The 15,861-nt window shown below is 39.8% G+C and overlaps 1 protein-coding gene across 3 annotated transcripts in view; it reads right to left on the reverse strand.

The window, feature by feature from the left end:
* Positions 1–15,861, reverse strand: part of Polq (DNA polymerase theta) — an 83,114-nt gene that overhangs the window by 5,863 nt on the left and 61,390 nt on the right. For all 3 annotated transcript variants that reach the window (XM_040750826.1, XM_040750829.1, XM_040750827.1), the window contains 5 exons: positions 15,366–15,492; positions 14,678–14,799; positions 5,598–5,782; positions 3,419–3,530; positions 1,498–1,622 (listed from right to left, as the gene is read on the reverse strand). In XM_040750826.1, coding sequence (XP_040606760.1) covers positions 1,498–1,622; positions 3,419–3,530; positions 5,598–5,782; positions 14,678–14,799; positions 15,366–15,492 — 671 coding nt within the window. The remainder of the gene's footprint in view (positions 1–1,497; positions 1,623–3,418; positions 3,531–5,597; positions 5,783–14,677; positions 14,800–15,365; positions 15,493–15,861) is intronic.

Here is a 15,861-nt window from a genome sequence, read left to right on the forward strand (position 1 = left end):
TCTAATAGGTTGAGGGGCTTAGGGAGGCAAACCTGGATCAGGAACCAACTAGTAGAAGAAGGCCTGGTAAATCATCAGGGTGCAGCAGAAAACCCACTATGTATGCATGCATGCCTGTGTGTGTAAACCATCAGGGTGCAGCAGAAAACCCTGTATGTATGTATGTATGTATGTATGTATGTATGTATGTATGTATGTATGTATGTACGTGTCTCAGTGCTGGTGGCCTCATTGTCTCATCTCTTTGCCACACTAGCTTGGATTTAGGGTTATATTCATCCTTCTGCAGACACCAGTTGAGCTTTGGCCTTGTGTATTAGAACTACATTGTGATGATGGAGATTCTCACCATTTAGACCTGGCATAATGGCCCACAGGAAAGATCTTACAGGGATGGTTTCTGCCATTAAAGATCTTCCAGCTTCTAAAAGGAGCTCATTCCCAGCACTCTGAACTTATTATAATAGCCTTCAAGAATCTGTTTGAAGATGTATTTCCTCCCTGCAACTAAATAACTGTATGTACACAAAGGATGCTTTTATACATTGCTTGCTTTTCTCTTCCATGATTTAGGACCTATGTCTTCAAAGGGAACAATTACAGTGTCCAGTTGACTAGGAAATTGTAAACAATCTGAAAAGCTGCTGTGCATGGAATCTGGAGAGTGAAGCTGTGACTTTAAGGCTCCAACACACATCAGTGTCCTGACAGCTCTGATTGCCAGAGAAACTGGATAGTAGACACTGCCATGCAAAATTATGGAGACATGACAGGAAAAAAATGCATTAAAATTGGAGAATCTGAACTATTATAGACCTTGAATATGTAGACAACTAATACTTTTATGACTCTCAACAATTAAAAAAATTTTTTAATAATTTAAGCAAATATCTTCAAAGACCTACAGCATTAAGTTAAAGCAGCCCTGCTCACTACTCTGAATAGCCTAAGAGCCTCTAATAAAAAGGCAGAATTAAAAGGGGGCCTGTGGGTAACGACCAGATAACCTGGAGAACATTAGCAAACTGTACAACATGAGAAAGTAGGGACTGAAAGACAGTGGTGTCTGCACTGAGCTTGGTGGTGCAGGTGTGTATTCCAAATATTCAGGAGACTAAGGCAGGAACATCCCAACCTCAAGGCTTTCCTGTGCTACAGGATGAGTTTGAGGCCAGCCTATGCAACTTAGGCTCTCTCTCCATAAGTTGGGGGAGGAAGGAAGGCAAACAGGAATGCAGATGGGAATATAATTCAGTTTTAGAATGCCTGTCTGGTATGACTGATGCCCAAAAGTTCAACCCCAGCACTTGGGGGGAAAAAAAGGTTATTTACTTACAACTTGTGACTAAAGCTAATAATTATCATGCTAAAGTATTAAGTCCAGCTATTTATGTTAACTTCCCCAAAACGGTATCATCACTTCAAAAGTCCTTTATAAAATCAATGGCCAACTTTGTTGAGAAGTAAACGTCAAAACTCAGAGAAATTTCAACATACATGAGCTTTATGATAAGGATTGTTGTCTTTGATTCCTGGCAAATATCTTCTCCTTCCCAAAATGGTTTGAACAAATCCATCTCTTCTACAGTTCTTTACTGTGTCCTTCAGGAAATGATTAATTCCTACAAAGAAAAAACAGAAACAGTTACAACCAAAGTCTACCCTCTATGTCACCGTCGTTTTAATACAACAATATCCCACCATGCATCCTAGTCTTCCTTTGCTCTTGTTCTGAGTACTCATAGCAGCCCTTGCTCTCATCAGTCCCATATCAGTCATCACTAGGTCATCTGCATCTGTCTACATTCTAACCCCTGAAGGGCCTTACTGGCAGCTGTCCTATCCGCATGATCCTCAAAGTGGAGTTTCCAGTCTCTTTCCTCTCTTTCCTTTTGTCTTACTTCTACTTCTTAAATTTCAACTTCAAGTTTGGGGGTTCACAGTCATCAAGAACATGCACAGCCCCAAACCCACACACAGACATATAGCTTGCAGAAAGCAAGTAGCATCTGAAACACCTCCCTGGATCAACTCAGAAGACATTCTGTAAGTGTAATACAGCAATGTCATAATTTTTACTTATTTGAACAGAGTCTTCTATCTTTGTTAAGTATTAAAATACAATTTTTACTCAAATTTGAGAGGGAAAAATAAAAATCCAGAAACACAGGGATGGTTAAAAAAAGTACCTAAAGTACGTATCTCAGTTCAACAAAGGGACCGATTGAGCATGAACTGCCTGCTGTGAGCCATGCCAGTGACCAGATCTCTATGGAGGGTTACTTTGCTCTCCCTTTCGGCTCATCAGAGGAGCAATACTACTTCCAGATGCTTTCCCTTTCCCCTTTGCCTCCACATCAAGGACAGGGACCAATCCATAAACTAGAGCTGACACTTTATGATCTGAAAAGGTGAGAAACAAATACATTCTGCTTCTCGCTGCCAAGTATGTTGAAAGGAACTTAAGCTCTATGAGAACATGAATTAGGCCTCTCATTCAGTGCTATTGCTACAAGGCCCATGACTGTTTCAAACATGATGAGTTATCTACAAAGCATAGTACTCGTGACTTTACAACAGCAAGTCTTTTTTTTTTTTTTTTTTTTAGGACCAGGATTCCTAGACTCATTGGGTATCTGAAACGTGAGGCTTAGACAGGCTAAGAAAACGGCCAAGGTTAGAGTTGTCCCTGAAGGACTCTTCATTCCAGAGCCTTTCATTTCCACCTCTGCCTTCCTCCTGACAGTGCTTCTGATACATGGCCAGTGGCTTTCTGAGTAGCTGGCTCCAGTCTTGCAGAGAGAAAAAAACAAAGCATTAAAGCTCTCATCAGCACAGGTTTTGTCAGGGACCACCGACCGGCCCCTTCTCTTTCTTTCTTCCTTCCTTCCCCTCTCATATATTACATCCCAACTGCAGGTTCTCCTCACTCCTCTCCTCTCATCTTCTGTATCTTGGCTGAAGTACAGAATATGTCTACACCCATTTGACTAGGTGAATAGAAGTATGTATATGAAACAGTGACTTTAAATGTATATAAATTATACCTTAATAAGCTTTTAAAAGAAGGAATAATGTAAGGTACCCAAACTGCTCAGTCCCTCAGAGTTTCTAGCACAGTTAACAAATGTTTTACTGTCACTCTAAGCTATCTAAACCCAAATTAAAGTCAATGTCCATCTTTGGGGGGGTAGGCACAGTATACAACACAACAGCAAGTGTGCCTGATATTACATCTAACTCTGCCTTTTCTTTAAACAAGCTCACTTTAATGAATAATGACAATAAGCTGCCTGCTACTTGCCCTCAATAATTCCTGATAAAAATTTCTTATTAATAGAAATGTTAATAAATTTCTGTAATTTTAAGGTACTTAATATGGTGAGCAGCTACAAGATCCTTAGTTTAGACTTCTTACCTGTATATCTGGACTTGAAAGAGTCAATATAGCAAGCAGCATCGTTTTCTTTAATGCCCATCTGCTCTCCTAAGGATTTAGCTCCCATCCCATATATGATTCCATAGCAAATCTGAAAGGGAGGCATCACACTTGGTAAGCTGAAGGTCACAACTATACAAAGTGCAAGTACACCGTGTTCACTAGGACTGATACCCTGGTGAACCACAGACATGATTAGATCAGCTGTAGTAGGTTGAGCTCGCAGAAGTCAGTACTCAGCAAACGTCAGTCCTGCCTCTGAACATTACTGTGTATTTGTGTGTGAAGTTGCAAGCCAATTTGAGTGGGGAAAGGATGTGGTCAAAATAGGAAGATTGCTTTCAGTTTGTTCTTTGTCTACCACTCTTAGAGCAGGTTTCATTCCTCAGAGTATCTCAGTAGTGTCTGCTAAGGAAGTGCCTAGAAGAAAGTTTTGCAAATATTCCTCTCCTTGCCCATGGGTAAGGGGAAACGTCACTGGGAAGACATATCTACAACTCATAGTTGCCTAATGTCTCACATTCCGCAAATGCAAAGTTCATCTGAGTTAAGTATAAACCTTCTAAGTAAATTTTGGAAGTGATGGAGGGAAATAGGCTACCCAGGTTAATAGTAAGTCCTACCTGAAGTCATGCATGATCTTGCCATAGGCACCTGACCTCTTTGTAGCCAAACATTCTCATCCAAAACTAAAGAGAGCAGTATTTGGATCATGACTTGTGGGTGTTTAGGAAACTGACAATGATAAATTAAAAGACAACTCTAATTAAATGCTTAGCAAAACTCTAAAAGCTAAAGGGACCCATTCTCTTTTCTTAAATCTTTGTGAGGTGGGATCTCACAATGCAGTTTTCCTGCTAGCCTGACTTGCTATGCAGATCAGACTGACCTTGAACTTTGAGGATACCCACACTGACAGCAACACCACTGCTGTCACCACACCTGGTCAAGAACTTTTTTACTTTAAACCTCTATTTAGTCTTCCTTTTGGTCTTTAACACTATTTTGTGATTCCTGGAGTACACTGCTTGTCTGCTCCAGCTTGTATTACTTAGCCACAGACTGAGATCTAAGCAAGATTTGAGGGTTAGATCATCCAGTGCATGTCAAGGCAGACAAGCATTGTTCTAGCGTGTTCACTATTGAATGAGGGAAGCACTACAGGAGACAGAGCAGCCATCACCCTGGACAATTGTGGATTGGGAAGTCCGATATTCTGACATTCCATACTTCTCCTGACTCTACCCCTTAAAACTAAGTGTAAACAAATCTCTAATTTTGTGTCTATTTCCTGCTCCATACATAAAATGGGGATAGAAATACACCTATCTCAAGAGCTGGCTATGGGGCTTATTTACAGGGACATTTTAACTATTTTAGTAAGGCTTGATCCTTGCTAATGTCGATTCAGAAGATGAGAAGTAGAGCTAGCTTTTTAAATAGTGGGGAACAGGTGTTGGTGTTAAATTTCACTGGTGAGAGGAAGTATTTCATGCCAGCTAAATCCAGGAAGAACGTGAACTTAGAACAGGTCACTGCAAATGGCATCTGATTTCCCACAGGTGTGGTTAGAAAGTGTCCTGTCAATCTAGCCAGGAAATGTAAATGGGCCCTTTGCAGGGCCACTGTCAGTCACAGAGGAGTCAAAGTGCAAACAGCAAACAGTTGCTGAACAGCTCAAGGGACCATTACTCATTACAATCCAATTCTATTTTCAAAAACATTAAACTACCTACAATATAATGCACTTTGGCTAGATGCTGTAAGGAAATAGGAATATGGAACTTTCAAGACATTTACTGATTAGAAATTTAAAATAGATATTCTTCCTCGTGTATAATGACTACCTCTACAATTCCTGCCACTTGTAAGTAAACACCTACTAAGTACCAGACCTCACGACTAGCTGCATTATAGACTTAAATACACAGGGCTTTCTTGATACTAAGTTGCCCACAGATCTTAGTTTATGTGGTTCGTTCTGCTTTGTCTAGGGGGCAAAATCTACAATGAATACCACAAAGCAGACTAGATTCCAATGAATGTGACTTGAAAGATCCAGACAGAAATCATTGCCCAAATGAAATGAATGCGTAACTTAAAATGTTGTAAGCATTTAACTCTTTTCATTCTGATGCACCAGGTCCACTAAGTTCACCTGCTTTGCTTGTTGCCTCAGATCCTCCCCAACAGAGTCAGGCTCGATCATCTTCCACTCGGCAGCAATGCTCCGGAAAACATCAGTTCCAGTGTTTAAGACTTGAATGAGGCGACAGTCACGTGACAGGTGAGCCAGGATCCTCAATTCAAGCTGGGAGTAATCAGCAGCCAAAATTACACCCCCTGAAAAGCACATCTACGTTAAAAGGCTAGTACAGCTCCAGAGACCACAATTCAGCAAGATGACAGAAATGCAGTTTTATAAGTTTAAGGTCATGTGTTCAAAAGTTAAAGCCCTACTTCAATTAAGATACAGTTCATTTCTGTGCATTATTGTGTTTTTAAGTTTTCCTTTCTCAGTGTTCCTACAGCACCTAGCACACAATCGACATTTCTCTCATGCTTCTCCCACTCCTTAGTCATAAGAGACTTATAAACAATAGGTTTACCAAAATAATTAATGGACAAATTGGTGTTTAGTAAGTGTATGTTAGTGTGCTTTGGTTCAACAATAACAAAGATATTCAATGAAAAAAAATCAAGTTATTAAGGGAATAAGACAAGTTTCTTATGGATTAAAAATAACTTGATTAGACATGTAAGACAAAAAGAAAAATGTGATCAAAGTACAAAAGATAATTTAACTGCTAGCACAAAGGACAAGTTGCCATATTATAAAAAGTGTAGCTATAAATCAATAGTAGACTATAAGTAAGTTCATGAAAATAAACACAGAAGAACCTCAAATGTAAGAATGGTGAATTTCGATCATAGTAAGGGGAATGGAAATAAAACCTATAGCAATAAATAAATTTTCCTTTCTTAAAATGGCAGCATCCAGAGGTTGCACAACATACTCAGGCAAGTGTGCAAGAGACACTAGGAGGCTATTCCTAGGAAGCAAAGGGTAGCATTCTGCCCACAAGGCAGCAATTAGACACTGTAAATAAAGATTGAGCTGTTTTTAGTCTGTGACTCAGCAAACAAACTCATAGACTGTGGTGGAAACTGAACACACACAGGTTAAACTATTTTGTTTTGAGACAAGGACTCATTATGTAACGATGGTTGGCCTAGAACTCACAGATCTCTCTGACGCTGTTGGGACTAAAGGTGTGCACTACCACATCCATCTACTCCCATCTCTGTACTGAGAAGCACAAGTCTTGAATGTAAAAATGTTAGCTGAAAGTCCAAATACAGAAGTATACACAGAATGATAATTCCTAGATAAAAGTCAAAAGATTACATAGCCAAAGGTATGCATATTTGCAAAAGGAATACTAACAAATACATAACAGTTATTTTGTGAAATACCTTACAAGTTAAAATCAGGCAGTGAGTGCTTGGGGTCTGCCACTGTGGCTTCCATCCTGGCGGCAGAAGCCAAGGCACCCCAGCATCCTACTCTCCTGCTCCACGCATGGGACTAGGTAAATCAGGGCCCATCTCTGGGCCACCTGCCTGTGCCTGGGGTATAGCACTCATGCTCCCATCCATCCCAGCAGGAACCAAAGCACCCCAGCATCCTAGTCCATTTCTCCACCCATGAGACCAGGAAGTGGAGAGCTACCAGAGCACTGGACTTTCCTACACCCACCAAAAGAGAACCCTGGTCCCACACCTACCAGGAGAGGAAAAGGCACCTTCTGGAACCCACTGCAAGAACAGAAGGGAAGGATGCAATATAAAAACACAAGGAGCAACAGAAAAACCAACATGACACTGCCAGAGTCCAGAGACCCTACATCAGCAAGACTTGAACACCCCAACACAAATAAAGCAGAAGAGAATGACATTAAACAAAACTACATAAATAGAAGCCCTCAAAGAGGATATGAGAAAATCCCTTAAAGAGATGGAAGAAAAAAACAATCCAAAAAATTCAAGAAATGGAAAAAAAGACAAAGCAAAAATTCCAAGAAACAATTCAAACAGTGCAAGGGCAGAAATCTGATATAGAAACAATAAAAAAAAAAAACACAGCCTGAAGGAATGCTGGAAACAGAAAAGCTGGGAAAACAGTCAGAGGTGTTAAAGATACACTAGGAGAATTAGATTCATTGACCAAAGAAAATTTTAAGTCCAAAAATTCCTTAACACAAAATATCCAGGAAATATGGGACACTGGGAAAAGTCCAAACTTAAGAATAATAGGTATAGAAGGTGAAGAAACCCACCTAAAAGGGGCATAAAGCATATTCAACAAAATCATGAAAGAAAACTTTCCCAACCTAAAGAAAGACATGACAATGAAGGTGCAAGAAGCTTACAAAACACCAAACAGAGTGGATCCCCCCAAAAAAGAATCCCCTGGACACATAATAATCAAGACCCCAAATATACCATACAGAATAAAGGAAGAATATTAAGAGCAGCTAGGGAAAAAGGCCAAGTAACATATAAAGGGAAACCTATCAGAATTACACCTGACTTCTCCATGGAAACTCTGAAAGCCAGAAGGTCCTGGATAGATATTCTACCAACATTAAGAGACCATGGATGCGAGCCAAGACTACTATACCCAGCAAAGCTTTCAATCAATATAGATGGAGAAAACAAGATATTTCATGACAAAACCAGATTTAAACAATACATATCCACTAACCCAGCCCTACAGATAATTCTGGAAGGAGAACTCCAATCCAAGGAAGTTAACTATAACCAGAAAAACATAGGCTATAGATAATCCCACTTTAACAACAGGCAAAAGAAAAAGTGGTGGAAATCCACATACAATTCCACAAACAACAACCATTCCAAAACAAACAATGAGCTATCAATGGTCATTAATATCCCTCAATATTTTTTTTTTAATATAGGGCAAATTAATGCTTTATTATAGTATTTATAAAATTATGCTAATATGATTAAAACAAGTTTGCTTAGGACATGGGTTATAGTATACATTTTCAACTCAGAAGTTCCTTCAATTGTTAGCCTTTAATTTTATTCTTTTTTTTTTTTTTTGTTTTTTTTTTTGTTTGTTTGTTTTTTGTTTTTTTAATCATTTTTTATTTTAATTTTAAATAGCTTGTTTCACATGTCAATCCCAGTTCCCTCTCCCTCCCTCAATATTAATGGTCTTAACTCACCCATAAAAAGACACAGGCTAACAGAATGTATTCAAAGATAGTACCCATCCTTCTGCTGCATACAAGAAATACACCTCAGCTTCAAAGACAGACGTTACTTCAGAGTTAAGGGGTGGGAAAAGATTTTCCAATCAAATGGACCCAAGAAACAAGAAGGGGTAGCAATCCTAATATCTAACAAATTAGACTTTAAACTAAAATCAATCAAAAGAGATGAAGGAGGTCACTTCACACTCATTACAGGAGAAATCAACCAAGATGAAGTCTCAATTCTGAACATCTATGCCCTGAATACAAAGACATGCACGTTTGTAAAAGAAACATTACAAAAACTCAAAGCACACTTATAGTGGGAGACTTCAACACCCCACTCTAACCACTAGACAGGACTACCAGACAGAAACTTAACAAGGATACGAAGGAACTAATAGAAGTTATGACCAAATTGGGATTAACAGACATCTATGGAACACTCCATCCAAACATTAAAGAATATACCTTCTCAGCCCACACAGAACCTTCTCAAAAATCGATCACATACTTGGCAACATAGCAAACCTCAACAGGTACAAAAAAATTGGAATAACTCCATGTAGCTTATCAGACCACCATGCTTTAAAGTTAGAATTAAACAATGCAAATCACAGAAACCCTGCAAACTCATAGAAATTGAATAATGAGCAAGTACACCTCAAAGAAGAAATAAGAAAATTAAAGACTTTCAGGAATTCAATGACAATAAAGACACAACATACCCAAACATATGGGATACTTTGAAAGAAGTGCTAAGAAGAAAGTTCATAGCACTAAGTGCCCACATGAAGAAACTGGAAAATAGTTACACTAGAGAGTTAACAGCACAAGTGAGAACAAAAAGAACAAACTCACCCCAGAGTAGCAGACGCCAGGAAATAATTAAATTGAGGGCTGAAATCAATAAAATAGAAACTAGGAAAACAATACAAAGAATCTATGTAACGAAGAGTTGGTTCTTTGAGAAAATCAACAAGATAGACAAACCTTTTTCCAAACTTACCAAACGGCAGAGTATGAACATGCAAATTAACAAAATCAGAAATGAAAAGGGGGACATAACAACGGAGTCTGAGTAAATCCAGAGACTCATCAGGTCATATTTTGAAATGCTATACTCCACAAAATTTTAAAATTTAAAGGAAATGGACAATTTTTTTGGATAGATATCACTTAACAAAATTAAATCAAGAACAGATAAGTAATTTAAACAGACCTATAACACCTAAGGAAATAGAAGCAGTCATCAAAAATCTCCCAACCAAAAAAAAAGCCCAGGGCCAGATGGCTTCAGTGCAGAATTTTACGAGAAATTCAAAGAACAGCTTATATGAATTCTCCTCAAAGTATTCCATACAATAGAAGCAGAAGGGTCTTTGCCAAAATCTTTTTATGAGGCTTCAATAACATTGATACCCAAGTCACACAAAGACAATATCACTCATGAACACTGATCCAAAAATACTCAATAAAATACTGGCAAATCGAATCCAAGAACACATCAGAAAACTCATCCACAATGATCAAGTAGGCTTCATCCCAGGGATGCAGGGATGGTTCAACATACGAAAATCCATCAATATAATCCACAATATAAACAAGGTGAGAAACAAAAATCACATGATCATCTCACTAGATGCTGAAAAAGCCTTTGACAAAATCCAACACCCATTCACGATAAAGGTCTTGGAGAGATCTGGGATAACAGGAACATATACCTAAACATAATAAAAGCTATATACAGCAAACCAACAGCCAACATCAAACTGAATGGCAAGAAACTCAAGGAAATTCCTCTAAGATCAGGAACAAGTCAAGGCTGTCCACTCTCCACATACCTCTTCACTATTGTACTTGAAGTTCTAGCTAGAGCAATATGACAATGAAAGGAGATCAAGGGGATACAAATTGGAAAGAAGAGGTCAAACTTTCACTATTTGCAGATGATATGATAGTTTATATAAGTGACCCAAAAAACTCTACCAGGGAACTCTTACAGTTGATAAACACCTTCAGCAAAGTGGCAGGATATAGGAAAGTCAAGAAAATCAGTAGCCCTACTATATACAGACGATAAAAGGGCTGAGAAAGAAATCACAGAAACATCACCCTTTACAATTGCCACACACAACATAGAAAGACCTTGGAGTAATGCTAACCAAACAAGTGAAAGACCTGTATTGCAAGAACTTTGAGTCTTTAAAGAAAGAAATTAAGGAAGATACCAGAAAATGGAAAGAACTCCCATGCTCTTAGATAAGTAGGATCAATGTAATAAAAATGGCAATCCTGCCAGACTCAATGCAATCCTCATCAAAATCCCAGCACAATTCTTCACAGACCTTGAAAGAATAATTCTCAACTTTATATGGAAAAACAAAAGACCCAGGTTAGCCAAGACAACCCTGCTCAGCAAAGCAACATCTGGAGGCATCACCATCCCTGACTTCAAGCTCTATTATAGAGCTATAGTCCTGAAAACAGCTTGGTATTGGCACAAAAATAGACAGGTAGGCCAATGGAATGGAATTAAACACCCTGAGATTAATCCACAAACCTATGAACATCTGATTTTCGACAAAGAAGCTAAATTTATACAATGGAAAAAAGACAGCATCTTCAACAAATGGTGCTGGGATATTGGCATGTAGAAGACTGCAGATAGATCTATGTCTATCACCATGCACAAAACTTAAGTCCAAATGGATCAAAAACCTCAACATAAATCCAGCCACAACTGAACCTCTTAGAAGAGAAAGTATGAGGTACCCTTGAAGGAATTGGTACAGGAGACCACTTCCTGAACATAACACCAGTAGCACAAATGCTGAGATCGACAATTAATAAATGGGACTTCCTGAAACTGAGAAGCTTCTGTAAGGCAAAGGACACAGTCAGCAAGACAAAAGGGCAACCCAGAGATTGGAAAAAGATATTCACTAACCCCACATCTGACAGAGGGCTGATCCCTAAAATTTACAAAGAACTCAAGAAGCAAGTGTCCAAAACACCAAAGGATCCAATTAAAAAGTGGGCTACAGAACTAAATAGAGAATTCTCAATAGAGGAGTCTAAAATGGCTGAGACACACTTAAGAAAGAGCTCAACATCCATAGCCATTAGAGAAATACAAATCAAAACAACTCTGAGACATCATCTTACTCCTGTCAGAATGGCTAAAATCAAAAACACCAATGACAGTTTATGCTGGAGAAGATGTAGACAAAGGGTCCATTGCTGGTGAGAGTGCAAACTTGTACAGTCACTTTGGAAATCAGTATGGAAATTCCTCAGGAAAATGGGACTCAGTCTACCACAAGACCCAGCAATTCCATTCTTAGGCATATACCCAAAAGATGCCCATTCATACAACAAGGATGTCTGTTCCACTATGTTCACAGTAGCATTATTTGTAATAGCCAGAACCTGGAAGCAGCCTAGATGCCCCACAACTGAAGAGTGGATAGAGAAAATGTGGTACATTTACATAATGGAGTACTACTCAGTGGGAAAAAACAATAGAATGTTGAAATTTGTAGGCAAATGGATGGCACTAGAAGAAACCATCCTGAGTGAGGTAACCCAGTCACAAAAGACAAACATGAGGGGAGGGAAAGGGAGAGGGACCTAGAACTGACTTGTGAAGCAACCTTGTTTCTAATCTAAATTTAAACTGAAAAATAAATTAAAAAAAAAGACAAACATGGTATTTACTCACTCATGGATTTTAGACATGGATCAGGGGAGTGTCAGCCTACAATACCAGTGCCAGTGAGTCTGGGAAACAGGGAGGTTCCCAAGAGATACGCATTATACACCAGAGAAGTGGAATGAGTCAAGATCTCCTGAGCAGATTGGGAACATTGAGGGAGGGGAGAGGGAGCTAGGACAAAGAGAGGGGGATAAAAGGAGGGGAGAAGAAGGCATGGAGGAACAGGAAGGTTGAGTCGAGGTAAGAATAGAGGAGAGCAGGATGAGAGATATCATAATAAATGGAGTCATTATAGGTTTGAGGAGAGCGCTGACACTAGTGAGATTTCCAGAGATCTACAAGGATAACACCAACTGGCAAACTAAGCAATAGTGGAGAGACTACATTAATAGCCCCTCCCTGATGATAAGGTTGATGAGTACCTTATATGCCATCCTAGAACCTTCATCCAGTGACAGATGGAAGCAGAAGCAGACAACCACAGCTAAACACTGAACTGAACTCCTGGAACCCAGTGGCAGAGATGGAGGAGTGATGAGCAAAGGGGTCATGAACGTGCTGGTGAAACCCACAAAGACAGCTGACCGGACAAGGGAGAGCTCTTGAACCCCAGACTGATGGCTAGAAGGCCAACAGAGGACTGATCCAGACTCCATGAATGTAGTGTCAGAGAGGAGGCCTAAGAAATCTCTGGGGCCTTGGGTAGTTTATCAGTGTTTACCATGGCGTACGAATGAACTCTGGGAGCCCATTCCAAATGGACAGATGCTCTCTCAGCCTGGACACATGGGGAAGGGCCTAGGTCCTGTCCTGGATGAAATGACAGACTCTGGAGATCCCCCATGGAGGGCCTCACCGTCTCTGGGGAAAGATGTGGGGATTGAGTGGGGGGGCTGAGAGGGGAACAGGTGGAGGGACAAGGGAGGAGGGGTGGGAGAGGAAGCAAAAAAAGAAAAAAAAAAGCAGGCAATGAACTGTCACTGAAAGGGAGGGTAGTGAGATGAGCAACTGTGAAGTTTCTGAATGCTAGCATTTCCAGAAAACCCTGCAGGATGGGGTGTTCTCTCCAAGCTGAGAGAACTGACACTAGAGCTGGTCCTATCAGGCACCCAGGACTAGTAATAAGTTAGGAAGGAATTGTGCACAAAATGAGCACCAAGACATGCACAGGACCCCTTTGCAGCTAATGTGAGTTACAAATACATTATCCTTCTTAACAGGATGAACCATGGAGATGCAAGTAACTTTTTACATTTAAACGTGTTTTTAGTACTAAATTCAGTTACCAGCACATGGGTCTGCTTTTTTAAATGTAAATTTTATGGACTCTAAATATCAAGCACACAGATTTCTCCTTGGATTCCTCCTATGTGCCCACCACTCTCCTGCTGTTAACAGAGACCATGGGAGACAGGTGCCTGCTGGACCTGTATGCCCACCACACTCCTGCCTGCCGCACTACACATTTACTTTTAACAAAGGCTTTCTGTGCTCTGCGGGATCTGGTGAGAACTTTCAAATACTGGAACTTGGAAATTTACCATGTGGCCACTAGGAAACTGCAAATTTTGAGAATGTTCCACACGAAATTCCTATTGTGCAGTATGACTTTTAAACCCAGCATGCTCTTTCCTCACACCTAAAGGAGACAGTCAGACCTGCAGAACTATCATTGCTTCCCAGGGTTAGAGTAAATTTCTCATGCCGACAGTTCATACTTAACAAGCTACCTTATCAGTGAGTTCATCATGAAGGGAGGCTCTGACAGAACTTAAAACAGTTCCACTCACTGGACTAGCCACTGGCAAAAGATAACGGGAAAATGGGCACAGCAATCATGGGACAATTAAGGAGTTAGGTTACAACCTCAGGTGTTCTGATGACTAACAGGTGTGTGACTTTAAGGCTGCAGCTGTCCTGGGAGTCACACACCAACAGGAAGCAAGCAGACATAGAAAGCAAGAAACACAGGAACCCAAAACTCTGCTCTTCCAAGTCAATGAAGGAGAGTGGGGAAAGTGAATTCTCCAACGGCAGAACACTATAAAGAAACAAAGGCAAAGAGAATGGACAAAATCAACTACATTTTGCAGAGATTTCCAAATAGTATCAGTACATAGCAGCTACCAAGATATACCACAGTGGTACGAGGGTCAGGGCAACATTCTGAATTCTATTAATTCAGGACTTCCCAGTGCCTTTAAAAACAACCACATAGCCACAAGGAGTTCTCCTTACCTGGGAAAGGTACAAAGGCATGGCGCATGCTCACTGAAAATGGCACCCCTCTATCTGAGGCTTTCTCTTCCATCAGTGTCCCATCCCCATGGTGCAGGCCATAAAACTTCTTATTTTGTCCTCTATAGTACAAATGAAATCATCAGCTAGAACATGGCGAATTCAGATACATAAAAGGTCTGATTCCCAATAAAAATAGAATTTCCATTTAAGAAACCTAAAATGTCCTAACCTGAAACCCACTTTGAATTTTAAGCTATTAGACCTCTCTTAGCAAACGTTCAGTAAAACATGAAGGTACTTCTGTAATCACCTTCCTCATAAACTACTTCTGAGACAATCCAGCCCCAACCTCCATTTTAACTCTACAAATCTCAACTAGACCTATGGTAAACTATCTACCTGCTCCCTCTTGTCAAGTTCACATGGGGGCAGGGGTGTTGCTGGCATGACTAGCCTCTTCTCTTCCATATCTGACTTAAAAGCACACCGTGCTAGTAGCTTGAAGCAGGTCTACTATTTTTTTACCATTGACCAGCTTCATCACAGGATTTTAAGTGGATACTATCTAGAACCAAATGATTTGTCTAGAATATAAACTTTAATGTATTGCATTGTCTTATACGATAGGGCCTTTTTGAGCCATCACACTCACAAAAGGATAATATCAATATAGAAAAAAGTCTACCTGGTCATTGGAAGCAGATTTTTGCCTGGAGCTTGAGAAGGTGGGCTTTCCCTTACTAGTGTTGGCATTTTAATCTCAAAATCTCTTGGCACATTCTGGATATTAGGTTCTGTAAAGGTTATCCGTCCTAAAATTAGAAGAAGAAAAACAGAAAAATAAACCTGACAATCAACCAACTGACAGTTTTTGTACCTCAGAATGACCTTTCTTAACTATAACTAGCTGGGGCTGGCGGGATGGTTCAGTGAGTAAGAGCACCTGCTTCTTTCCTAGCCTGACAACCGAGGTAAACTCCAGAACCACACAGTAAGTAGGAGACAACTGACTCCCATTGATGTGACATGAAGCACACGCATGCATAATGTACACACACAACATTAAATAATGCAATAAAAAGATTTTTAAAAGCATGCTTGATAATGCTAAACTGGGTTTACATTTAAATTTTCAACATATTCATATGATTAGCAGTGATAAAATGAGCACAAGGTCATTC

The sequence above is a fragment of the Mesocricetus auratus genome, unplaced genomic scaffold (genome assembly GCF_017639785.1).
Source record: "Mesocricetus auratus isolate SY011 unplaced genomic scaffold, BCM_Maur_2.0 Super-Scaffold_100008, whole genome shotgun sequence".
Lineage (NCBI taxonomy): Eukaryota > Metazoa > Chordata > Mammalia > Rodentia > Cricetidae > Mesocricetus > Mesocricetus auratus.